Raw genomic sequence first — 27988 nt, 5'->3', positions numbered from 1 at the left:
CATGAATAAAAATAATGTCCTTTATGACTGAGTATTCAATAAATGTTCACCTTTTTAAAAAACAAAACCAGGGTGCGCACCCTAATGAAAACTTTCATTTTATCCCAGGAACAATAAAAATAATGTTATTTACAATCCTGCCAGAAGACTAAGATTTCAAACATTAAAAAAAGTTTAATTTATTATTACCAATCCTTTTGCAATACCAAAAATAAGGTGCTGGTCATCAGAACAAATGCAATGTATTTATTAATACATAATATTAATAAATATTAATATTTATTATATTCTATATTAATATAGAATATTATATTCTATATTAATATAGAAGTATTTATTATACTTCTATGCTAGCTGGAGAGTTTTGAGAGTTGGAGTCCAATGCAATTGTAGAGAACAAGGTTGGGGAAGGCTGTATTAAGGGCTGTGTACCGTGCTGGCATTTGGGGGGCTGCTGGGGCATCTTCAGTGCCCCCCAAATGCTGCACAAAAGTGAGACTTCTTTCACGCTGTGGAGGCTGGAGGCTCCGATGTCAGTGGGGCGGTGAATCCGCTCTGGGCTTCAATCAGAACCATGGGAGTGTGGAAATTGGTGCTATACAGGATGATAAGTGTAGGCTGGTATTGGTCAAAAGATAATGTTTTTATTTAACAGTTCAAGAAGGTTCAACGTTTCGGATCATCAGATCCTTCGTCAGGAGCATTGATTGACACTTTTTCTGTAGAGAGTCTTTGCAGAGAGCTGTGTTTTCTTACCCCAAAAAACTGCTTGTCAGTCAGAACTAGTCAGACATCTAAAGGACCTGTCCAAGGAGCTCTGGATTGAAGCCTGGAGTGGATTCACTGCCCCACTGACAACATGAGCCACCAGCCTCCACTGCTCTCAGTCTCTCTCCCATGTCATGAAGTGCCACCTGCAAATTAAGATGGGAATAGACCCTCTGCCCGTTTTGGGTCCCAGCAACGCCTCAATCTTATCCCCTTTTGCCACAGCCGTGTGTGCTCTGCCGGCCAAAACGATTTCACTCATATCCTGCCATACTGCTGTGGAATTCACAGCAGCGTACATAAAGTTCCCAGGCAGCTTCAGTGAGGTGGCTGCATCACGTACCTTTAGAACGTGATCTAGAAAGATATAAAAGGATGGGACTAATTACTGTATGTGCCATGGTAACCTGAATTCAGCAGCAGGAAAAGCTGGATTCTGACATCTGCATGGAAATGCGCATTTCTGCAATTATTTGCATAATCCACAGTCCTTTTTACCAATCACAGGGAAAGGAGCCTCTTAACGCCTGGAAAACCTGCTCTGAGCCAACCTCTCTCCCTCGGTTTCTGACAATTCACCAGGCATTGCCTGTACAATATCTTCATATCATTAAGGACTAGTAACTTCTTTTTTTTAAAAAGGATGCTGAATTCTAAGCACGATACCCTTATCTAGGCTTGTATTCTGCCACTTGTTACACATGTATCCCAGCCTTTGTGTTTTCGAAGGATTCCCTTCCTCCTTTCCTGAAAAAAGGAAAGAGAGAAAGACAATTAGGCTACCTGCGGGATCGCCTTCTCCCGTACAATCCACCCCACACACTCAGGTCCTCTGGGAAGAATCCACTTCAGCTAGCAAAAACTAGATTAACAACTGTTACCCAGAGGACCTTTTCTTCCGCTGCTCCCAGACTGTGGAATGGCCTGCCGGAGGAGATTCGTCAACTTGACAGTCTTTTAGAATTTAAAAAAGCAATAAAGACTGATCTATTCCGGCAGGCCTATCCAGTGAAATTTTAGAATGTTTTCAGGATGTTTTAATCATGTATGGTATGTTTTAATTCGTTTTAATGTGTATTTTATCTCATGTTTTTATACTGTTTGTTTTACACTTTGAATTGTTTTAGTTTTTGTGAACCGCCCAGGGAGCTTCGGCTATTGGGTGGTATAATAATAATAATAATAATAATAATAATAATAATAATAATAATAATAATACAGAACATATTCCTCGCTAAAATCACAGTAGTCCACTCACTGCCAATGTCTCACTTCTAAATCTATTGACACTCAAGGCCTGTCAAATCCCATCAATATATGTTTATTTCACAGTAAAAAAATGCTCTTACAATATCTCAAAGATGTTCAAACAAATCCACAAGAATAGAGTTTGTGTTAAACCCACTTTGAAATCTATCAGTCAGTAAAGAATAATCACCTATACAGTCTAGTAGCTTATTATTCGTAATTTGTGATTGAATCTTAACTGTACCTGCAGCAAGTAAAGCTACTCTAAAAAAAATTGGAAAAACACACAACCAATGGACTGTTTAAAGGATCGAGCATCTAGCCATTTTCATCAAATGCACCTCCAACAGAGCTTCATGCAAGGAGAACGGTCAAAACCTTCCACTTCTCCCGATGTGCAAGCACCTAATTGCTCATCTACTGCAAAGTCACTGCAGCACCCAACTTTCACAACTGTGTCCTTCGTTTCAAGACAGAGAGCACAAGAATTCAATCACAGCAATTCTGTGCATCTACACCAATTGTATCTATTAAGTTCAGTGGTGGTTTGACATCTGGAGATGACACTCGCTCCTCAGGAGGCAAGTAGTAGGATCTGTAATGATGGCCTGGTTTTATGTTTGAAATGGTATTCAGGGATAAGCTCTTATTTACATATGGGATGGTTGTGTGCCAAGGTACATACATTTTGGTTAGAGGTGTTTAAAGAAGCTGAACTGGTAACAGGTCAGATGGTTGCATCGCCCCCAGTACTGGGGCTGCTGAATTTGTATATTGGTAGAGACAAAAATCTTCAATCCAAAATACTGTTAACTATTTTTAACTATTTTTAACTATTTAAAGCCCTAAACGGTTTGGGGCCAGGTTATCTGAAGGAACGCCTCCTCCCATATGTACCTGCCCGGACCTTAAGATCATCTACAGGGGCCCTTCTCCGTAAGCCCCTGCCAAAGGAAGCGAGGCAGGTGGCTACTAGGAGGAGGGCTTTCTCCGCTGTGGCACCCTGGTTGTGGAATGAGCTCCTCAGAGAGGTCCGCCTGGCGCCTACACTGTACTCCTTTCGTCGCCAGCTGATGACCTTTTTATTCACTCAGTATTTTAACACTTAATTTTAACTTAAATTTAAATTTTACTGTACTAACTCTGTATTTTAACCTAATATCAATCCTGTTGCGTGGTTTTATCCTGGTTGTGCTTTTTATACTGTATTTTGTAATTGTGCTTTTAACATGTTGGTTGTTTTATTATGGTTTTAATTTTTGTGAACCGCCCAGAGAGCTTCGGCTATTGGGCGGTATAAAAATGTAATAAATAAAATAAATAAATAAATAAATAAATAAATATTTTTTGGTGGCTGTGAAATTGGCAATTGCAGCTCCTTGGAAATCGAAGGCAAAAATAAATGTGGTACAATAGGGAGCCGGTGTTTGGACATTAGCGCTAATGGAAAAACGGACTAAAAGGATTAAAGTGGAAAGGAACACAGGACAAGTAGATGACTTTTATCCCATAGGGTGCAAATACGCTGAGTTTACAAGGCAACCTGAAGAAATCACTTCATCTCCAGTTGCTCATGGGTTGCTTTGGAAAGATTCACTTGGATGACAAAGGCTTTAAAGGGCTTTATTGGACTGGATGTTGCCACAGGTCTATCACAACCTTCCTATTCTACTACCTAAGTCTATTAGCTTATCATACACTGTTTTTATGACCCTGATTTGTTGTTTATGTTCAGTTTTTTTGCTATTGGTACCAAAAATTCATGAAATAAAATTAAAAAACAAACAAAGCAAAAACCCCAAAAAACTCCCACAAAATGCAACTCGAAATGGCACAGAGCCAAAGTGTTTAGAATCAGCTACTGCGGTTTAATGCATTCTTTTGTAATAAATAACAGATGTCCCACTAGACGCAGTCTGCCGTGGGCTCACCCCACCCCTTCGGTTCAGCAGGTCGCTTCGGGTGGGTGCAAAAAGTAAGATGGGGCTTTATGGAAAGTTGAGGACAGGGCAGGCTTAAAATACTAAGCTTCCCAGGCAGCGCAAAGCAGTTTGAAGGCATATGTTTGCAGCCAGCATTGCTGAGCATAAGGGCTTGAGTCGCCCATTCAAATCTGCATTAATAATTTGTTTTTAACTGTGTATATTTATTGTTTTATACTGTATGTTTTTATCTGTACGCCACCCTGAGATCTTAGTGATATAGGGCGGGATATAAATATTTTAAATAAATAAATAAATAACTACAAGACTTACGCATTTTCACTCTAGGGTCCTGATCCATGTTGTATAGTTGTCAGGGGCTGCAGCACTCATTACAGTGGTATAGATTGTTAACCTGGTGAAGAATATAGTCAAAATGAGGCCAGGTATGCATACAATCATCCTTCCAACCTAAATATTAAATTGAAAAGAGCGGATTTTGAGGGGGGCCCTTTGATTGCACTGAATTTGCCATATGTTGGGATCAGAATAAGACAGAATTGACAGAAGGCGTCAGTGTGATGTGTTACTGTTTATTGCTATGTATTTATGATGCAAGTTCTGTCTGGACTTCGAATGGTAAGGATGGTAAGTGGTTAATACTGTTGGGAGGGGGGAGTGCGTGCATGGAATGTTGGAGTTGATGCTGATTGGCTGTGAGATTGAAGTGTGTGAGTTAGGAGCTAGAAGCAGTTGGGTAGTTGTGTGTGTTAAGGGTTTTTTCTTTTGAAACAGAGCGACACAGTGGATTCACCCTTTAAACCTATGAGCTGGAACAAATTTCTTACGCTAGGTTTAAGGATGAGTAGCTTTACTTTTCATATTAGCAGCATATGAACAACTTGTATTCCTTTCATACATACAGTTCTAAGTTACATTCTTTTCCTCTGCAAAGAGTCCTTTTTCCTTCTTTCCTTTGTAAAAGTCTTTCTTGAATACCTTCAGGCTGAACTTGCTTGAGGTCTTCGCTCTTGCAGCCACCGAACAACAAGATAACAGCTTCCCAAACAAACTCCCACAGCAGCATGTACATTCCACCTCCTATTCACTTCCGCCCACAACTCTGTTTGAGACACTCCCCTATTTAAATGGTTAACAGGCTGACACTGAATGATTCAGCGTTTCTTGTGCCTTAATTTTAAACACCTGCTTTTAGATTGGTTCACTCTTTTGCCTAATTCATTCTTCAGTGAATTTATTCTTTGTAAAATTACACATACAATACAAATACTAACAGTGTGTGGAGAGTTGACGGAGTGAGAGTGAGTCTGGGTTTGTCTGCTGAAGAGTTTAGATCAGAGTAGGATCAATGTTTTACTGTTTTCGGAAAAAGAAAGAACAAGAGGAGATAGATTTGACTAGTGAGTAGAGTAGGCAAGGATATAAGATATATACTGTATTGTAACAAACAAGTGTTGCAACCAATGGAACCACAAGTTTGAGAAACTGCATGGACTTGCTTATTGTTAAATAAAAGTTATTTTGTTTCATAAACTGGATTGGATTCTTAAAGAACCTGAGGTAAGGTACTGAGATATATGGTGGCAGCGGTGAAGTACAAGGGTGAACTGGGTGGAGCACAGAGTGTTGGGCTGGTTGCTGTGGGGCCAAGAAGGGTCAGTGAAACACAGAACCAGTGAGCAGTAGTATGCTGACAATAGAGAGAAGTAAAAAGGAGACCCCAAGGGAGCAGTCATAACGGTCAGCTACATGTCAGGCTCAACTTGGCGCAGTGAAAGCTCATCAGTTCATTCACAGACCAAATCCAGATGCCTCCCTTCAACCCAAATGGCAGATCTAAGAGAGCTCTGCCTGAGTTTTTCTGTTCATCATCTTCTAGGCCTCGGCGTTGGAAGTGGGGGGATATAACAGCCACTAATGTCTAAGCCCACTGGCTGTTAAACTAGTGTATATGGACTCTGACAGTATCTCTTTCAGGCTCTTCATCTTTGAATCTCCACACTGTATAGGCAGGGGGTATCAGTATGGTTGTCCACCTGGCTTGCCCAACATCTGTATTTCTGCCTCTTTCGATTCCTACCTCCTCTAAGTTTTTCCAGGATCCCTCATAAAACCATTTATATGGCAGTATCGCCCTGTGTCGTTGCATTAGCACAAACGATGTTGCGCTAGGAGAAACCAGGTTCTGAACTATGCGCAAGAGAAGAATCCGAGTAAAGATACGGTTAAGCAAGTATGGTTGTGCAAGCAGTTGTGTGTTATGCTTGTGCAAACCATTGGGAAACCAGTTGCACAATGGAAAGATTCAGTGGCGCTCCATTTGTTGTTTATTCGTTCAGTCGCTTCCGACTCTTCGTGACTTCATGGACCAGCCCACGCCAGAGCCTTCTGTCGGCCGTCGCCACCCCTAGCTCCCCCAAGGTCAAGTCTGTCACCTCCAGAATATCATCCATCCATCTTGCCCTTGGTCGGCCCCTCTTCCTTTTGCCTTCCACTTTCCCTAGCATCAGCCTCTTCTCCAGGGTATCCTGTCTTCTCATTATGTGGCCAAAGTCCTTCAGTTTTGCCTTTAATACCATTCCCTCAAGTGAGCAGTCTGGCTTTATTTCCTGGAGTCTGGACTGGTTTGATCTTCTTGCAGTCCAAGGCACTCTCAGAATTTTCCTCCAACACCACAGTTCAAAAGCATCTATCTTCCTTCGCTCAGCTTTCCTTATGCTCCAGCTCTCGCAGCCATAGGTTACTACGGGGAATACCATTGCTTTAACTATGCGGACCTTTGTTGTCAGTGTGGTCCATTGACCACATGGTGCTCCATTAGCACTACTTAACTTTGTGGAATGACAATGTTGGATACTGTCCATACGTATTAACTCCACATGGAGAGATCCCATTAGTGGAGATGTTGAGGTTGATGGTTTTATGCATTCAAGAATCTATGGAAGAGCAGCCCTGCTGGACCCGGAGCATAGGTCCATTTAGGTCAACATCCTCATTCCCACAATGGCTGACCAAGTGTCTCTGGGAAACCCACATGCAGGACATGAAGGCAACTGCCATCTTCTGGTGTTCTAGCAAAACCCAGCACATAGTGTTCAGTGACATCCTGCCTCTGACCTTGGAGATTCCATATATCCATTGATAGGAGAACTGTCCCAAAGGGTGCTTGCGTTAAGGCACTATTGTGAGCATTAAACAATAAACTTACTCGTTTAAGACTGGCTGAATCGATAGGATCTGAAATGAAAACAACAAAATGGAAGACAGTCGTATTTCTAAGATTGGCAGAGCCTCAGACAATGTAATGGCAGAGAGGGTAACTGGAACAGGGCTGGAAATTACCAGAGTTTAGCCCTATCTATGTTTAGTGCCACTCATGGTGGGTGGGGATAATGGGAGTTGTTGTTCAATACATCTAGAGGGCACCAGCTGGGTCCACAGTGGGTGTATTACCATTCTCATTCACCCTTTTAAATCCTAACTTCACTGTTAACAATGCTGTACCCTGGGATATGTACCTGTAACATCATTTCCTTCTTATGACATATATTCCTTTTGTTGTGTTGCTAGAGAAATTCCACCAGGAAACTACTATTAGCGGAAAGTTCCCAGAAGGAACTGAGTTTTGGCTTTTTAAAATCACTATTTTTAAATTATGTCAAATAGAAGACCTACCTTGTAGAGGGTCTCAAGGTTAATGTTTTCCTGTCCAGTGGCATTCAGTGCTTTGATGGCTGGAGTCCTGTGACATAAAAATAAAACATTACATGAGAAATATAGATGTCATAGAAATCTAGAATGCAGAATCCTGAATGCTTCTGAAGACCAAACTAGATGTGACACTAAATGCATTACTAGGAAGCAAGACTTTGCTTGGTTTCGTTTCGTTTTTAATAGCAAGCACAGTGTCCCAATTACCATCAGGGGTGGGTAGGCCAAATTAACCCTTCCCTCCCCAGCTGCAATCCCAATGAAATCCCTCCCCCCTCCAATGCTCCTTCTAGCCCAGAAAAAAAAGAGTTCTCATTGGCACCAAAATATGGCCTGGAAGGTTGGGATATACCTGGAACTGCGCGTATTCTGTGCTAATAAAATATATTATTTTTTACATATTATTTACATATATTTATTTTCTATAACATTCGAATGCTACTAGTTAGGGGAAGAGGCGAGGCATGGAACTGAAAGGAAACATCATATATTCACATCCACGACACCACTGTGGCTCTTATGTATAACCAGGCATTTTTACTGTACAACTTGTTTTAATTGAAAGAAATAAAGTAATCTTGACATCGCCACCTTCCAGCAAAACATACCTTCGATCGTCAAAAGGAGGTGGGGTGGTCCAGTGGTCGTAGTTTGTCTCCACCCGGTACCAACTACAAACAAAACACAGAGACCGGGTTCAGACGATCAGTGGGGGAAACAACCCAGCTTTGGTTATTTCCCCTGCGTGAGCTGATCACGTGATAGGGATTACCCTAATTACCCACATCGTGGGTTGCTGTGTTGTCTGAACCTCATGCACAGCACAAGTGTAGGAACATTTTCACCCACCTTATAACCCGTGGCTTGCAGTATGGGTTGTACGGTGGGTGAAAATTTACTATGCATGTACTGCACGCTGGGTTCGGATGATACAATGCAGATAATTCATGTGACTGGCATGTGGCAGGGTGTGGGAAAACAACCGACCCTGGGTTGCTTCCTCCTCTGACAGTCTGAACAAGCTCACAATTAAATGTTATCACAATATAATGTAGCACAGCACATAGACACAAGGTAGACTTTTTTGTTTAAAGGGGGTGAAAACTGGCTCCCTCCAAAAGTTTTTCTAATCTTGATAGGCTGGAGCACGGGGCTGAAAACAACAGACTGAAATTTAATAGGGATAAATGCCAAGTTATGAATATGAGACAGCAGTCTGATGTGGCTGCAAAAAAGGCAAATGCTATTTTGGGCTGCATTAATAGAAGTATAGCTTCCAAATTGCGTGAGGTACTGGTTCCCCTCTATTCAGCACTGGTTAGGCCTCATCTTGAGTACTGCGTCCAGTTCTGGGCTCCACGCTTCTAGAAGAATGCAGACAAGCTGGAGGGGTTTCAGAGGAGGGCAACGACGATAATCGTGGGTCTGGAAACAAAGCTCTATGAGGAGAGACTGAAACAACTGGGCATGTTAAGCCTTGAGAAGAGACGATTGAGGGGAGACATGAGAGGACTCTTCAAATACTTGAAAGGTTGTCACAAAGAGGAGGGCCACGATCTCTTCTCCATCATCCCAGAGTGCAGGACACGAAATAATGGCCTCAAGTTACAGGAAGCCAGATTCCGGTTGGACATCAGGAAAAACATCTGACTGTCAGAGCAGTATGACAATGGAACCTATTACTTAGGGAGGTGGTGGGCTCTCCCACACTAGAGGCATTCAAGATGCAGCTGGACAGCCATCTGTCAAGTAGGCTTTAAGTTGGATTCCTACATTGAGCAGGGGGTTGGACTCGATGGCCTTGTAGGCCCCTTCCAACTCTATGATTCTATATGTGCAACCTAGTGCACTCCAGATATTTTGGACTACAAATGCCATGACGCCCACTGACCATGACTACAATTGATAATAAGTAATAAACATTAAAATTCTCTTTAACTGCATGGGCTGATACAAGGGACCAACTTCCTTTAATTGGAAGTTCCACAGCATGGGAGTGGCCCATAAAAGGTCCACTCTTGCATCACCACAAACGCGCCTCTAATGGTGGCAGTCTTGAACAAAGGGCTTCCCTAGAAGATCATAGAATCATAGAATAGCAGAGTTGGAAGGGGCCTACAAGGCCATCGAGTCCAACCCCCTGCTCAATCTTCAGGACTGAGCGGGCTCATCTTTCAGGCAGCCTGGTCCCAAGTTTTGAATTTGCCACCGGCGATACAACTACAAGTCTGCTTACCCCCCATCCAAAGGGTCCAAGGGCCAAATATCTTCTGGGCCGCTTCTCCTCCTGGTAATGACTGCCCCCTCCCTGGGTGTCGTGCCTCCAATGATGTAGTAAACATCAGCTATAATTGGCGTCTTGGACAGCATAAGAGCAGCAGCCTCGAAGTCTTCTGCTTCACTCAAAGCCTACAGCAAAGCAGAAAACATAAAAGAACGTTCTACGCAACTTTCTCAGATTTGCGTAACGTAGGAATGGGCATCTTGGGGGCTGTCTATACGCGGAGGAAGCCCCGCGGTGGCGGTAGATCTGCGCCATGTCGGTGAGACGACGCAGGTGCGGCTTCGCAGCATTTTGTGATGCTGCATTTTGCAAAAGTCTGGGATTTACCCCGGCTTTTTCACTGAAGCGATGTCAACACGGTGCTTCCACCATGTGGTGTCATTCTTGGGCCAATCTGGGGTCAACCCGAGGGCAGGGCCTGGTGGAAGGCGACCAGCAATTGGTTGCCTTCTACCAGGAAGAGGGAGGGGGCAGCTCTGGGACCTGAACAGCCACCAAGAAACCCTGTGCTCTCTCCGTGGCATCAGGATTACCTGATCGAAAAGCATGGGGTTGAAGAGGGAAGTGGTGCAGCACCTGGTGAAATTCCCTCTTAAAGCTGCAGGAGCCCTGTCCTCTTGACCAGATGCAAAAGACCTTAAGGATGCATCCCTATACACACCTACCTGGAAGTAAGTCCTACTGAACTCAGTGGGACTTACTTCTGAGTAGGCATGCATAGGATTGCACTGTAAAGATAACAACATTGTGACTACGTACAGTCCTGACAAGCCAGCTGACCGGAGTACTTCGTTTCAGGAAAGCAGCTATCGCATTCTCCCACCAGTTACCTTTTCCTATAAAAATGAGAGGGGAAAAAACATGAGAATGATTCAACTTTTAACTGTTTCAGTGCTTAATCTCTCCCATCCCAAAAGGCATTTAGACAAAACAAAGTCATAGAACATACTCACTAATATCTATCCATCTAAAATGCTAAGGCAATGCATGGCATGCAGCAATGTGTGGCACGCTGGAGATTCCGAGCTATGGGAAGAACTTTGTATGCTGGAGGTTCAGAACTGTGAGAAGAACTTTGTGTTGCTAAGCATAAACACTAAATCTATGGCAGTCGAGATAGGAAGCCGTGCGTGTTGGCAGGCAGGCAAGTGCGGGAAGTGGCTGGGAGTGAACCAGGGGAGGGAGAGATGGCTTAGCCCACCAGACTCCCGGTCAGCCTCTCGTCTGGCTTTCCTGGGCACCCTGAAAACCGTAGGAACCACCCATGTGTATATAAAGAAATTTATGATACTGAGCAATAAAGTACAAGCACACAGATGCAATGCGCTGGAAAAGCAAGTTTTGCGTCATGTATCATATCAGATCTTAAAGTGACCCAACAGTGGATTGACACCACCACCCCGGCGGCCCCTAAAAGGGGCTCAGACAAAGAAGTCTCAGGAAAACGGAACCATGTGAAGAGTGCAGAGGTCAGAAGGACTGATATTTCAAGAGGCAGGATTTTCAGTATTTACTTCTTTGTTAAGTTTCCAATCCCCATGGATGTGGAGAACAATTTGTAGCCGGCATTGGCTTCAAGGAAACGCTGGTGGTTATATTGACTACTGTGGAGGGTGAAGAGAAAGTTTGGGGAAGGGGCTGGAGCCCAATAGGAGAGCACAGGCTTTGCATGAAGGAAGTCCCAACTTCAATCTCTGGTATGATCTGACTTGATATAAGTCAGGGCTGGGCAGCCCTTTGTGTGTGTGTGTCAAGGGCTGTGGCCCCTTGCAAGTAACCTGTCATGGACCACATGTTAGCGGTGGGTAGAGCCAAAACCAGTGGTGGACGGGACCAGAGCAAAATTGCGTGGATCACCCATTTTACCTCCCTGTCAACTCATTTCCCCTCCGCTTTTCATTCCAGTGCAGCAGGCTTCCAGGGAAGGGACAAATTGTTCTTGCCAGGGGTCTAAACTGGTTGCATGCAGAGGGTTTCTGAAATCAGACTGAGGGCCGTCGGTCGCACAAGCCTGGCATAAGAAGCGATGCCATCAAGAAATCCTCCCTGTAAGTTTTTGCTTGGTGCATCATCATCATCATCATCATTTACTTTTATATACCGCCCCATAGCCGAAGCTCTCTGGGAGGTTTACAAAGATTAAATGTATCTGCTGTGTTTCTCCGTTTCTCCACTGTGTTTCTTGTTTCTCCGTTGTGCACCCCGGTTGCGGAATGAGCTCCCCAGAGAGGTCCGCCTGGCGCCTACACTGTACTCCTTTCGTCGCCAGCTGAAGACCTTTTTATTCTCTCAGTATTTTAACACTTAATTTTAACTTAAATTTTTACTGTTTTAACTCTGTATTTAAATTTTATATCAATTTTGCTGCGTGGTTTTTATCCTGGTTGTGCTTTTTATACTGTATTTTGTATTTGTGCTTTTAACCTGTTGGTTGTTTTATTATGGTTTTAATTTTTGTGAACCGCCCAGAGAGCTTCGGCTATTGGGCGGTATAGAAATGTAATAAATAAATAAATAAATAAGTTTAAAAGCCTGAACATTAAAATATCAATATACAAAATTTAAAAACATAAAAAACAGCTAACATTTAAAACCATTTTTCAAACAACAGCTTCACTTGGCTGATCTTTGGGTGCTTTTGCAAGCAAGTCAGGCATGCCTTACTGTCTCTACTGTGTTTTTCTAAAGCTGTGAAAATGGTTGATGTGGTAGAGCACATACGTTTTTTTAAAAAATTCAAATACTCTAGGAGACTCAACTGTCCCCGTGAACAGACGCACTTTAAAAGACACAACCACTGGTCATTTTATGTCACAGAGAAACTCCGCGTCCAAGCCTTCCTGCTCAGAATGTACTTTCGCCCACCAAGAACGTGGTGGGAGGTGCTCTAAGTGCAAAATCATTAACACCTGGAACACGCAAATTGCACGTCAGCGTGCCATCCTTGTGTAGAGCAGTACCAAATTCAAGACATGGTTGAGGCGTTATCTTTTGAACACACTTGCGCAAATGATTTGGTATGAGTTGGTGTGCTGGAGAAAGAAAGGACGTACATGAAAAACCGAACTGCATGGACAAAACTGTCAAAATGTCTTAGCAAAGAGGGGATTGTTCAAAATTCAGTGCTTTGTTATGCATTCTCCTAGTCCTCAAGACGTAGGAAAAAAAATATAATGGGCAGCCATTCTTTGCTGAAAACTTGGAAATAAAACCAGATCCTGCGGAAGGTTTTCTAATATTTAGGGACAGAGACCTCACAAAGTACCTGTCCTCTCCTGCTTCCTGCTCCCAACCTCAACCATGGCTCATAGACTAGCTCAATTCGTTCCCCAGCCCAAGACATATCCACACACTCCTTTCCTTCACGGGTCTTTACGGTTCGAATCATCGCAAAACCCCAATAGTACCGCAATTAAAATACATGATACAAATTGAACAACTTACTACAAGTTGCATGTTTTTTCCCTGAACCTATTCGGAATGTAGAATCTGCATGCAATAGTCTATATCCATCTTGTTCCGGAAGAATGAGATTGACTCACCTCGCTCGTCCCCAGAGATCGTAAACTTGTTTGGACTTTGTCCTGTCCATAAACCGACGTAACCAAAAAATGTAGTTCCTCTGAACTTTACCTGAAAATTGGAGGACAGAGAACAGCCTACAATTAGCTGCAATCGTTTTTAATGCAAAGTACATTCTGAAGCACCATCAGGCCAGAAATGCTTTGAGTCATGTAACTTTATGAAAACATACCATTACTTAAATGTAACGTGAATAGCTAAAACTGAAAGTGCTTGAAGGATTTAGACAGAAGAAATTAAAGTTTACTTTCATTGTGATTCATTTACTAAAGCAAAAAAATAAAAAGTAAAAACAAATGAGGAACAATCCTAATAAGCTATATATTGTCATGAGATTTGAGATAGCTCAGGATGACCTCTCAGGATCCCTCCCAACTCTCATTCTTAATTCTTAAGATTTTTGTGGATGGAGCTATCAGCGTGGGTCGCCTCAAGTCAATGGGCCTGTTCGGACAACAAACTAAGCCATGGTTAGGCCACTAACCCTTTTGCAGCAAACGACTAGTGAGTGTGTTTAAACCATGGTTATGTAGCCACCATGGTTAGGAATGGTTCACATGACATGCTAAGCCATAATGTTTAGCTCAAAATGCTTAACCACCACGGCTTAGCGTGTTGTCTGAACAGGGTCAATGACTCTTAAAGCCTATCAAAAAATGATGGACAGCTGGTAACATTCAGGAGATGTGTGAGAGCTAAGATGGTCCACGAAGGCATAGGTGATGGGCAGAAAGGACTCCCCCACAACAATAGGATATGGATAGACACTGGATAGAGAGATTCTGAAAAGCAAACATTCATTACACAGTTGTTTCCTGGCGCTCTCCACCATGTTCTGCCCACTGAATGCAGCTAAAATCATAGAGTTGGCAGGGCTGTTTAGGCCATCGAGTCCAACCCCCTGGTCAGTTCAGGAATACCCAGTTTAAAACAGTCCTGACAGATGACTGTAAGGTCTTTGCTTAAATACTTCCAGCGACAGAGAGCCCACCTCCTCCTCAGGAAGTTGGTTCCATTGTCTGAATGCTCTGACAGTGAGGACGTTTTTCCTAATGATCAGCTGAAATCTGCCTTCCTTTAACTTAAGTACGACAGTGGAACCAATGACCTAGGGAGGTGTTCGGCTCTCCCACACTAGAGGCATTCAAGAGGCAGCTGGACAACCATCTGTCGAGTATGCTTTGAGGTGAATTCCTGCATTGAGCAGGGGGTTGGACTCGATGGCCTTATAGGCCCCTTCCAACTCTACTATTCTATGATTCTATGATTTTAAATTTCATTTCTGTCTTCTATGGTATTTACCTATTCCACCCCATTTTGTGTCATCTGCAAATGTGATAAGCATTCCCCCTTCCTCCAAGTCATTAATAGAAATGTTGAAGAGTACAAGGCTCAGGACTGAACCCTGTGACACCCCACCAGATACCTCCCTCCAATTTGATGAGGAATTAGTGACGAGCACTCTGAGTATGGTTCTCTAACCAACTGTGGATTCATCCAGTAGTAGTGCCATTCAGCTGACATTTAAGTAGCTTGCTAAGTCAAGATATCACGTCTACAGCATTTCCATGATCTGCTAAGGAAGTTACCTGCTCGAGAAATGAAGTAAGAATTGTCTTTCAGGACTTGTTCTTGACAAATCCATGCTGACTTCCAGTGATCACTGCATTAGTGCCATGGTGCCAAAAGAATGAGCACTTTATAGGGAGTATTTCTACACCAGGGGAAAATCCCGCAACTTTATCGCAGCTTTCTGGCTTCCGTTTTTGTCCCACAATCACGACATGTTCCCTTTACACACACTTCCCTTTCCCCCCCTTTGACCAGGAGTTCTATATGTTTCATTTATACAGCCAGAAGATGGTGCTGTCTTCTGTCTCTTTTTTTATAGCGCAACTTTGTATTTTCATGGTGAAACAGGTCTTTTTGTTAGTACATTTCCCCCCCCCCCTCGTTTTCAATTAAACCACAGAAGGAACGAGAGAGGCACTGGAGGGTTGCAGTGTCATGTAATTGAACCTGAAACTTCCGTGAGTGGCCAGTCATGAGCCTGCTATAGATAGCTCACTTACAATCTAGTATCTTTAGTGGTTTTGTAACACTCCCTCTTCTTTTTTGATCCCTACTTTGTACTGTTTTATATAATGGTGTATCTTCTTGTTTTATATTGGTCTGTTGACTGTAAATAAAGAAATACAATACTTACAGGAGCCCATAATTTGCTGTAGAATCTTCCCATGTATTGATATCTGTTCTAGACTCTTCCTAGCTTTAAGCTTTCCTACACCTCGCTCAATATTTCTTCATTACTGCCAAGCCCTGTTTGTACCTTCCCATTCTTTAAGAAGTTCACATCAATGGTGATCTTGCTTAGAATATCTCCAAAGGCGTAATCCATATTGCGGCCATGGTATATATTTCCATTATTATCCTGAGCAATGATACTGGTGCAGAACCTGCAGAACAAGAACAAAAGGGGCCGGAGACAGAAATGCACACAAAGACATGTTTTTTATCCTGATCTTATGCCTGCCTGAAAAGAAATGCTATTGAGCAAATAGATAGCCTTCCCCATTTTGGAACACAAATTGCTCCAACAGCAGTTCCTTACAGATGTGAGTTCTGACGAGTGCAAAATCTTCCCCATTCACTTCAAAGGAGACAGCGGCTTAATGAAGGGGTGCAAGTGCAGAACTTACTGTCCATTCAGCTGAATGGGGAATCCTGCTTACACAGGAACTGTATACACACATGGGACTCTAGCTCAGAGCACTACAGATAAACGGACAAAATGCTAATGGCTTAGTTCGGCTATGTCATTTGCCCCTTCCCAAAGAAGCGACTGGATGACTTTACCCTTGGGGTGTCAATTTCAGATTCACATTGCAAGTTTCTTTTATGGAGGACAGTTTTATTAGCCACCACACCTAAATCGGGCCTCTGTGTTAAAAGAGGAAGCGTGTCTCCAAATACCAGAATCTGGGGACAAACTAAGGAGATGACGATCTTCCGCCTAAGGTCCTGTTTTAGCCCCCTTTTATTATCCTGGAAGGGAGCGCGGCCGTCTGGAGCTGTGAACAGGAGAACTCCTGCTAGGAGACGAGAGGAGACACCGCCAATCTTTTTGTTGCAGTTCCCACCCACCCCTTGTGAAGTATTAGTACAGAAGCATCAAGAAAGGAAACGAAACTCGTTTTGCCTTTGCTGCTATTTATAGAACAAATCACCCTCCAAGTTATTGACTCTGAACAAAGGCTGCAGCAATAATTCATCTGAAGGGAGCTTCCGCTTGAATCAGCCTTATTCGACTGGAGGCTGAAAACAGCAGCCGTGGGGGCAGTTTGGAGGGCTGCAGGCTGGAAAACTGGCCATCCTTTGTTCTAAGAAGAGGGGGAGGGGGGTGATGATACAGGGAAGACACCCAAAGTCCACAGGATTTCCAGTGGTTGGGAGAATGGAAACGTCATTGCCCAACCCAACCTGAATAGCACTTTGTGCCCCTGGCGTGATAGGCAGTTGAAACCAATTATGCCAAACAAGCAAACTTTCTGAAGTAAGGCAGTTGGTACTTAGAGGCAGAGTTATGTTAGTTGTGGAACTTCCAGCTTTGGAAGTCTATTCCCAGGAAGGTTTACTTAGAGTTCCTTCAGATGGGGGCGGGGGGGGAAATCCCATCTGCAGGATGGTTAGCGGGCGTCCATGGTGATTCCTGTGGGCCCTGAAATTCCGAAAAAGCAAAAAAATGGTGACGACCATAGAGTCCTCTATGGCAAGAGCGACCATCACTTTTGGCGACGTTCTTGCCACCATGGACATTTTCTATGGTCACACAGCTCTTTCGATGGCAGGGGGGGCTGCCATGGTCTGAGTTGTGCTATGGCCCCCGCTGGGGTACGTGGGGGCCATGGCAGGAGGCAGAGCGTTTATCCATGGAGCGGCAAGGGGTTAAGTAAACCACAGTGCTCCGCGGGGTAACGCTTCTGTGGAGGATGGGCACATGTTGTAGTTTTCCTACCTCTCTTTTTTTTATATATATAATTTTTATTTGTTTTCTACACTATATAAACATACATAAAACATTACAATAATAATAATAATAACAAAAAGAAAAACATCAAACAACTGCTACATACATATTGAATAAATGTTGAGTACATATATGTTGAATAACTATTACCTATACATTATCATACTACAACATATTCATTCTTAACATAAAAGTGCACCCCCCACCTCGGGATCATTCCTGAGTCCAAAATCTAATCGTTTCTTCTGCTGGCGGTTTCCCACTTCCCTTAGTAAACACAAATATTAGGAACTGTTTCCAGATTCCTTCAAACTCATTTATTTTAGTTACGCCTTTTCTCCACTTAATATTACATGTCAATTTATCATTAATGGCTATATCCCATACTTCTTTGTACCATTCTTCAATAGAATATTCCCCTTGAATCTTCCAGTTCCTAGCTACCATCAATCGCGCTGCAGTCAGCAAACTCGATATCAGCTCTATAGTTCCTTTTCCACACTTATATCTTCAAATAGTGACAGCAATGCAATCTTTGGTGTTTGTTCTATTTTCATTCCCACTATTTCTTCAATTTCTGAAAACACCATCTTCCATAATCTTTGTACATATTTGCATTGCCACCACATATGTAAATACGTTCCTTTTTCCCCACAACCTCTCCAACAATTTGCTGAATGCTGATCATTTATCTTATTCAATCTAATCGGGGTTAGGTACCACCTCCATAAAATTTTAAAATAGTTCTCCTTTATTCTCACTGATAAACTTCTCAACACTCTTTGTTTCCATAGTCCCTCCCATCTCTGTCGCCCTATTTGTACCTTCAAATCTGACTCCCATACCATTTTCTCTGGGTTCTCTCTAAACTCCTTCTCTAACAATAATTTATATATTTCACTCATTAACCCTTTTAAAACTATACTACCTCCTTTCCCTTTTTCCTTATTTACTATTAACTCTTCAAACTTCGTCATCTTTCTACAAACTCTATTATCTTTAATCCACTTTTTATTCCATTGTTCTAATTGCCCATATTCTAACCAAGATAATTTTTTCTCCTTTAACAATTTTTCCATATCCTCTCTTGTTTTTATATCTCTTAACCAATCCTTTAATTTCATTTTACTTTTCTCTTTTAATATTTTACATAATCTACCCTTCAGATCCTCTGGGAAATTCTTTAACATTATTATCGGTGCTAAGGGAGAGTTGCTTGGAAGCAGCTTCCCTTTAAATTTACTCCAAATTTCCCATTGAGTCCTCAGGAGTGGATTATCTATACTTCCAACCCACTTTCTCCCTCCATCTTTAAAAAAAACATTGTCCAAGTTCATCCCTACGTTACTTAAAGTTTTTTCTTCCATCCAGTATAAATCTCCTACTCCTATAATTGCTTCTACAATATGTCTTAATCTATTTGCTACGTAGTATAATTTTATATTTGGGAGACCCAATCCACCCTTTTTTTGGCTTAGATACCAATTATTTTTATTCACTCTTGCTCTCTTTTCTCTGTTACAATATTTATTAATAATAATTTGCCAACTTTTTATCTCCGTTTCTGATATTTTTATTGGTAACATCCTAAACACAAAATTAATTTTAGCTAATATCTTCATTTTTATTAAGGCTATTCTTCCGAACCAAGATAAATTTAATCTTTTATATTTCTCCAATTTCTCTAATACCTCTTTCTTTAACCTCGTTAAATTTTCCTTTTCAAGATTCTCTAAATTTTTTGTAATTTTAATTCCCAAATATTTAATCTCCTCCTTAACTTTCATTTCTATTCCCTTATGTTCCCAATCCTTTTCTTCCTTCTTAGTATAATTAAACAACATCATCTCTGATTTAGACCAATTTATTTTTAACCCTGTAATTTCTTCAAATTCCCTCAACTGATATTTAATTCTTTCTAATTTTCTTATTGGGTTCTTAATGGTCAATAAAGTATCATCCGCAAACATGTTTAACTTTATTTCCCTTACCTCTCCAATTCCTTCTAACTCTTCATCCTCCCTTAGTGCCTTCGCCAAAACTTCCATAACCATTACAAACAGGACCGGCGAGAGCGGACATCCTTGTCTTGTTCCTCTGGCTAGTCGTATCTTTTCAGTGAGTCCGTCATTTACCACCACTACAGCTGTATTTTGGGAATATAACTGTTCTATTATGCTTTTAAATTTATTTCCAAATCCCAATTTATCTACAATAATCTTTAATGCCTGCCAGCTCACACAATCAAAAGCTTTAAAAATGTCCAGTGCCATAATTCCTGCCTTGATATTTGATTTTTTTATTACATTTATTACATTTAAAACTCTTCCCACTAGATTATGCATCTGCCTTCCTGCCACAAACCCACATTGATCTTCTCCTATATATTCTGATATAAATTTATTTAATCGTTTAGCCATAACAGATGTGAAAATTTTAGCATCCTGATTTATTAACGAGATAGGTCTGTAAGAATCGGGACTAGTCAAATCTTTATCTGGTTTTGGGATCAGAATTATCAATGAATGTTCCCATGACTCAGGTATCTTCTCTCCTAATAATATCCTATTATAAAGTTCCAATAGCTTTGGAACTAAAAATTCTTTGAAGACCTTATAATATTCTGGTCCTAAACCATCTGCTCCCGGTGATTTACCAACTTTTAAATTATCAATAACATCTTCAACTTCTCTTTGAGTTATTACTTTCTCCATTAACTCTTTATATTCTGGTTTTATTCCATTCTTTATAAACCTTCCAATATACTCCTCCACCTTTTCTTGTTGAATTTCTTTACCTTTATATAGTTCCTGATAAAATTCCTGAAAATTTTTTATTTTATCTTTCATTATATGACAATAATTCCCTCGATTATCCTTCAATGCTTCTATCCCATTCCTCCCTTTTTCTTTTTGTGTGAGTCTGGCAAGCAACCTAGAATTCTTATTACTGTTTTCGAAATATTCCCTTTTCATGTAAATTAAATTCTTTTGAACCTCCTCTATATTTAAATTTTCTAATTGTTTCTTCTTAGCTTGTATTTCTACTAATTTATATTTATCTTTACCTCGCCAATATTCTTCCTCCAAATTTCTAATTTCTATCTCTAACTTTTCCTGCTCTGCACGTTGTTGTCTTTTTAAGCTACACGTCTCTCTAATACAGATTCCTCTTACTACAGCCTTCATGGTGTCCCAAACGACTGACCTAACTGTTCCTCCCTTTTCGTTAATTTCCCATGACTCCGACAATTCCTTCTGAATTTTCTCTACCACTTTATTATATTTCAATATTTTTGTATTCAACTTCCATCTATATGCCTCTTTATAATTCTTCTTGACTGTAAATTCTAAACTTAACAAGGCATGATCAGTTACTTTTATTACCCCCGTTTCCATTTTACAAATCTTCGTTGCAAAATCTTTTGAGACAAATATATAATCTATCCTGGAGTATGTATGATGAACTGGGGAAAAGTATGAGAATCCAGGCTTAATCCCATTGAGTAAACGCCACGAATCTGAATAATCATTTTCTTTTACTAGTTTATTCAATATAGTTATATTATTCCTCTTTTCAACATTAGTGGGATTTGACCTGTCCCATCTATTATCCATAACCATATTAAAGTCCCCAGCTAATATGACATACCCCTCCTTGAATTCTTCTATTTCTTTAAATAGCTTTATAAAAAACTCTCTATGTCTCTCATTTGGGGCATACACATTAATTAGCGTATATACCTTTCCTTCAATTTTACCTTTTAACATAAGATATCTGCCATTATCATCTTTTTTTGTTTCTTCTAATATAAACCCACTTTTTTTTTGAAATCAAAGTGGCCACTCCATTTTTTTTTGATGTCCCTAACGACTTTTCATAATAAGCTACCCACTTTAATTTTATCATATTCGAATTCTCGGAGCCTTGGTGTGTTTCTTGGACCATTATAATATCCGATCCTTCTTTATTAAACATTTGTTCTATTCTCCTCCTTTTCACGACTGCCCCCAAACCTTTAACATTGAGTGTTGATACTTTTATCTTTTTATCCATATTCACCCTTTTGAAATCTCTTCCGATCCCTTGTGCTCTGCAACTCAAATTTACTTACATAACAACACAAACTCCATACAACAAACCCCCACCCTCCTACCCCAACCCCTTCCCTCCCACCTTCCCCCCTCCCCACTCCCCCACTCTGATCCCCCCATATCCCCGTGAGTCTAATACTCCAGCCATCTACTTTAAAGGGAGGGGGGGGGAGGCAGTGCTGCGCCTGGCCGGCAAGTTTCTATGTTGGCATTTCTATTTGCAATTATCTCAAGACATAATTAACAAGTCTATTACTCCCCAGATGTCCCAGCCTCATTCCCCCACCCACCCACTCCAGTCCCACTTGCTTCCCCATATAGACCCAGCCTCTTCAGCAACACAGTTACAAACAATTCCAACAAGGAGAAAAGATAGAAGACAACAGAGGAAACCAATGTGGCTCCACAAAAAGCTTATTGATGAACTGAAAACAAAAAGGGATACATATAGGAAGTGGAAGGAAGGCCAGGCTACAAAAGAAGAGTATAGACAAGTGGCGCAGAAGTGCCGAAATGGCGTCAGGAAGGCTAAAGCTGTGAATGAGCTGAGATTAGCGAGGGATGCTAAAAGCAATAAAAAGGCTTTCTTCAGATACGTGAGTAGTAAAAGACAGAGGAAAGAAATGGTGGTTCAACTGCTTAATGAGGATGGCAAATTGATAACAGACGACAAACAAAAGGCTGAAGTGCTCAATTCCTACTTTGCCTCGGTCTTCTCCCAAAAGCGGATCTATGACCCCCCTGGAAAAAGTGAAGCAGAAGTTGAGGGGGCAGGATTGCAGTTTGAGATTGATAAACAAATGGTCAAAGAACACCTAATTTCCTTGAATGAGTTCAAATCCCCAGGGCCCGATGAACTGCATCCAAGAGTAATGAAGGAGCTAGCGGAAGAACTCTCAGAACCTTTGTCTATTATCTTTGCAAAATCATGGAAGACGGGTGAGGTGCCGGACGACTGGAGGAGGGCTAACGTTGTCCCTATCGTCAAAAAGGGCAAAAAGGAGGAACCTGGGAACTACAGACCAGTCAGCCTGACATCCATCCCTGGGAAAATTCTGGAGCAGATTATAAAGAAGTCAATCTGTAAACACCTTGAAATCAATGCAGTGATTACTAGAAGCCAACATGGATTTGTCAGGAACAAATCCTGTCAGACTAATTTGATCTCATTTTTTGATAGGATAACCTCCCTTGTGGACTGTGGGAATGCTGTGGATGTCATATATCTTGACTTCAGCAAAGCTTTTGACAAAGTACCACATGACATTCTGATTAACAAACTAGCTAAAAGTGGGCTAGATGGAACAACTATTAGGTGGATCCACAGTTGGCTACAGAATCGGACTCAAAGAGTACTTATCAATGGAACCTTCTCAAACTGGGGAGAGGCAACGAGTGGGGTGCCGCAGGGCTCAGTCCTGGGCCCAGTGCTCTTCAACATTTTTATTAATGATTTGGACGAGGAGGTGCAGGGAACGCTGATCAAATTTGCAGATGACACAAAATTGGGTGGGATAGCTAATACCCTGGAAGACAGAAACAAACTTCAAAGTGATCTTGATAGGCTGGAGTGCTGGGCTGAAAACAACAGAATTAAATTTAATAGGGATAAATGCCAAGTTCTACATTTAGGGAATAGAAACCAAATGCACAGTTACAAGATGGGGGACACTTGGCTCAGCAATACTACAAATGAGAAAGATCTTGGAATTGTTGTAGATCACAAGCTGAATATGAGCCAACAGTGCAATATGGCTGCAAGAAAGGCAAATGCTATTTTGGGCTGCATTAATAGAAGTATAGCTTCCAAATCACGTGAGGTACTGGTTCCTCTCTATTCGGCCCTGGTTAGGCCTCATCTAGAGTATTGCGTCCAGTTCTGGGCTCCACAATTCAAGAAGGACGCAGACAAGCTGGAGCGTGTTCAGAAGAGGGCAACGAGGATGATCAGAGGTCTAGAAACAAAGCCCTATGAAGAGACTGAAAGAACTGGGCATGTTTAGCCTGGAGAAGAGAAGATTGAGGGGAGACATGATAGCACTCTTCAAATACTTAAAAGGTTGTCACACAGAGGAGGGCCAGGATCTCTTCTCGATCCTCCCAGAGTGCAGGACACGGAATAACGGGCTCAAGTTAAAGGAAGCCAGATTCCGGCTGGACATCAGGAAAAACTTCCTGACTGTTAGAGCAGTGCGACGGTGGAATCAGCTACCTAGGGAGGTTGTGGGCTCTCCCACACTAGAGGCATTCAAGAGGCAGCTGGACAACCATCTGTCAGGGATGCTTTAGGGTGGATTCCTGCATTGAGCAGGGGATTGGACTCGATGGCCTTGTAGGCCCCTTCCAACTCTGCTATTCTATGATTCTATGATTCTTTACCTTGATCCAGTGAGGTTACTCTGTGTTCCCCCCTCCCATATGTAAATCTTAGAAAAACAGGGTAACCCCATGCATAAGGGATTTTATTCTTCATTAATGTTTCAGTTATTGGTTTAATACTGCGTCTCCAATTTAGTGTGTGTTGAGAAAGATCATTATAAATTTGCACTGCTTTGCCTTTGTACTGCAACTGGGCCATAGATCTCAATTCTTTCATTACTTGCTCTTTTTTGTAATAATTACCAAATTTCACCAAAATGTCTCTAGTCCCTTTGTAGTTTTGCCCCCCCACACGGTGAACTCGATCTAAATCCGATCCGTCTATCGATAGGTCAGGCATCAGCTCTTTGAACCAATTCAGAATGATTTCTCTTAGATCTTCTCCTTGTGTCTGCTTCAGCTGTTTTATACGAATTGACGATCGACGAGATTGATCATCCAAGGCTATCAGTCTTAATTCATAATCTTTGAATTGAATATCTGTTGATTTTTCGAAAGCCTCTTGCTTCTTCTGGTCCAAATCAGCTTTTGCCTCCAAATCTTTAAACTTTTTTGAATTTTCAGATGTCTTATCAGCCAGAACACGCATTTGTTGTCTAAAAATATCCATTTGCTGATCCATTTTTTAAAAAATAACAATATTATTCTCCGCTATGGCCGCTTTAATTTCCACTAAAGAGGGTGGCTGACTGCCAATTTCTTCTCCCCCTTCAGCCATGTTTTTTTCTTTATTTGGTGCTGTGTCTAAGAAAACTGGGCCTGTATCTTCGTTTTCCTGTTCTGCTTCAGGGACTGTATTTTCCAGGTGGGAGAGGTGGGAGAGATTATGATTGGATGGTTTCTTTTTTTGTGTATTTAACCTTTCCCACTCCTTCCTAATTCTCCTTTTAATGTTAGACATAGGACACTTCTGAGCAGGGCATAAATCTTAGAGTCCAGCTCACTTTCTTGGCTGCTTTTACTAGCTTATCTTCTGTGTGTTAAACACTCTTCCTTCTTCCCAAGGGGGGGGGATATATCCAATTCACAACAGCATTCACTAGAGGGGATCAGGACTAATCATACACAGTCTATCAATGTCTCACTTCGCCCCTCACCGAACGCTGTTTTCTTCCACCCCTACACATCCCCCCTTCTCGCCACGACGATAACTACAGCAAACTGCTTCCACTTTACAAAGCCAGTATAAGATAGAAGATGAAAGGTGAGAATCGCTATAAATCAGGTCAGCGTCTAACAAAAACAAGCTGCGCCACACCAGCAGGCAGACCAGTTTAGTTTCACTTTCGCCGCCGAGCTTATACAAACATTCCGTTCTGTCTCACCTTATTTTTTTTCAGCTTTTCCAATACCATCAGCATTCATAGTCCTTCTCCATCAATTGCTCAAAGATTTATGCTCATTAAAAAGGAGATAATTGCTTTTCCCGGCAAAGCTGATTAGAGCCTCAAAAGAAACTCGCCGCCTCCATGGCCGCCAAGCTCCGCCCCCTCGTTTTCCTACCTCTCTCCGCTTCATCAATAATACACACAGACGCACGTGTCAATGGGACCAAAGAATTGCCAGTCTCAACGCCAGCCATGGCACATTCCTCACAACATCCAGATGGGCTTTTAGGTCAGTTTGACTTAATGGTTCCTTGCCACCTCCAAAACACTCAGTTGTAAACCAAACACTTACGCAGTGGCCTCGTAGGCTAGATTGAATAGGAGTCCATCTCCAACGTTCAGTCCCAGGGCGTTGCAGAGACCCCGAATCTCTCCTGCAAATGGCTGAGGGACAAAGTTTTCCAATTCTTCAGCTATGGGCTTAAGAATGGCATGAACCCACTTGGGGACTCCTTCACTGGAAGTCAAGGAAACATGTTAATAAGCTTGGCCACTGACATTCGAATGGCTTCAGCTCTTTGACAGAAAGCACAACCTGGATGTAGAACTAGTGCGATCTTGGAAGAAACGGGATCTAAAGAGTTTTGCACTACAGCCCCCAAGATCTACTAACTGGAACAAAGTGAAAATCAGTTTGGCACAAAGTTAGAATTAAGGAACATAAGAAGAGCCAGGCTGGATCCATCTAATCTACCACTCTGTTCACACAGAGGCCAACCAGCTGTCGACCAGGAATCCACAAGCTGGACACGGTGCAACACCACCCTCCTGCCCATGTTCTGCAGCAAATGGTGTATATAGGCTTACTTCCTGGGATACTGGAGGCAACACCTAGCCATCAGGGCTAGTCGTCACTGATAGCCTTCTCCTCCAGGAATTTATCCAACCCCCTTTTAAACTCTTCCAAAGTGGTGGCCACCACATCTTGTGGTAGTGAATTTCATAGTTTAACTATGTGCTGTGTGAAAAAGTCCTTCTGTTTATTTGTCTAGAATCTCCCACTAATCACCTTCATAGGATAATCCCAGGTTCTAGTATTATGGGAAAGGGGAAAAATGTCTCCCTATCCACATTCTCCACACCATGCATAATTTTAAGCCCTGAGGAAGAACGCAACTGCGTTCGAAATGCGTAGGCACCTTGGCACTTTAATAAAACTTTTGCTAATATTTATGTTTGAAGATTACTTGGTTCCACCCTTGCCTTTGGCTATTTTTAACTCCCCCACGGGGTTTTCCTTGCTTTTGCACTTGTCGTTTGTATGCACGCAGCACCTGGTGACATTCCCTTTGCATAACAGTTAAAGCTGCAGGAGGAGCTATACTAGAATGACCAGATACAAAAGGGGGCAGGGCTCCTGCAGCTTTAACTGGAAGAGGGAATGTCACCAGGTGCTGCAGGCATACAAATGACACCTGCTGAAACTCGCTTTTCAATACAAGTGTTAAAGATACAGGAGCCCTGCCCGCTTTTAAATCTGGTCACAATATAGCTTCAGTATAGCTCCCGCAGCTTTAACTGTGGTGATGAAGAGGAAATTTCACCAGGTGCAATATGCATATAAATGACACCTGCTGAAACTCCCCTTTCAATACAAGTGTTAAAGATACAGGAGCCCTGTCCTCCTTTTCATATCCTCCTTGTGAACCACCCAGAGAGCTTCGGTTATTGGGCGGTATAAAAATGTAATAAATAAATAAATAAATAAATAAAATGGTCACCCTACACCAGCCTTTCTCAACCTGGGGCGCTCCAGATGTGTTGGACTGCATCTCCCAGAATGCCCCAGCCATGGCTGGGGCATTCTGGGAGTTGTAGTCCAACACATCTGGAGCGCCTCAGGTTGAGAAAGGCTGCCCTACACTGTATTCGAAGTGTGGCCCCACCATAGATTTGAATAAAGGCAGTATGATACTGGCAGGCCTGGGAGTGAGCAGGGTGTCTGAGGACGGGGAACGTCTAATTATTAGCCTTTGCAAACCATTAATCTTTGCAAAAGCAGCGCAAAAAAAAAATATTGCAAAGACTTAAACAAACCTAGGACCAGCCTTCCTCCGTTGTACTGCAACTCCCAGCATCCCACAACCCAGCCGGGGAATGCTGGGAATTGTAGTCCAATTGTAGTTCATGGCAACGAGGAAAAACAACCAATTCCTTCTCCCAGAAGTGGGGAAATGAACGAATCCGCAACTCACGCGATGATCCTGGCATAGGCGGCTCGCAGGAAGGCCGGGTCGAAATGGCGCAGCACCGGGTCCCAGCGGCACTCGGGCGCAACGTCCAGGCTGACATTGCAAAGCAAGGGCGAAGCAGCAGCAGCAGCAGCGCCGGCCGCGATCCGTGGGGCAGCCCCACTGCACGGCGCCTGCTGCAGCCACAACAGCGGCAGCAGAATCAAGGCGCCCCACGCAGGTCCCCGCTGCTGCGGCCGCCCCATGGAGAGCGGCAGAGGCAGCAGCTGGATAATCCGACGCCGCGGTGAAAGGAGCGAGGAGGAATTGGAGTGTGTGTGTGAGAGAGAGAGAAAACAAGCAGAACGGGAGGAACGGGAGCAAACAAAAACG

General features: G+C 42.3%; 2 protein-coding genes across 4 annotated transcripts in view; both read right to left on the bottom strand.

The window, feature by feature from the left end:
- The window catches only part of PPEF2 (protein phosphatase with EF-hand domain 2), a 38533-nt gene extending 37694 nt beyond the window's left edge, over positions 1-839 (bottom strand). For both annotated transcript variants that reach the window (XM_063135978.1, XM_063135979.1), the window contains exon 1: positions 757-839. The gene's annotated coding sequence lies outside the window, so the exon portion shown is untranslated. The remainder of the gene's footprint in view (positions 1-756) is intronic.
- On the bottom strand, positions 7-27932 carry NAAA (N-acylethanolamine acid amidase). 2 transcript variants are annotated; one of them, XM_063135984.1, is made up of 11 exons: positions 27620-27932; positions 25717-25881; positions 15866-15992; positions 13497-13587; positions 10714-10790; positions 9907-10079; positions 8279-8341; positions 7635-7701; positions 7168-7196; positions 4272-4353; positions 7-1515 (listed from the first exon to the last, which is right to left on the bottom strand). In XM_063135984.1, exons 1-10 carry the CDS (start codon positions 27859-27861, stop codon positions 4278-4280), a joined length of 1110 nt encoding a protein of 369 aa, XP_062992054.1. In that variant the 5' UTR covers positions 27862-27932; the 3' UTR covers positions 7-1515; positions 4272-4277. The 2 variants fall into 2 exon arrangements, 1 of the variants encoding a protein (XP_062992054.1); XR_010025916.1 differs by lacking the exon at positions 7-1515 and adding an exon at positions 5234-5315 and having other exon boundaries at positions 4274-4353.
- Between the last annotated feature and the right edge of the window lie 56 nt (positions 27933-27988).

The sequence above is a fragment of the Elgaria multicarinata genome, chromosome 10 (assembly GCF_023053635.1).
Source record: "Elgaria multicarinata webbii isolate HBS135686 ecotype San Diego chromosome 10, rElgMul1.1.pri, whole genome shotgun sequence".
In the NCBI taxonomy this organism is placed as follows: Eukaryota; Metazoa; Chordata; class Lepidosauria; order Squamata; family Anguidae; genus Elgaria; species Elgaria multicarinata.
This window is presented reverse-complemented; position numbering and strand designations above follow the sequence as displayed.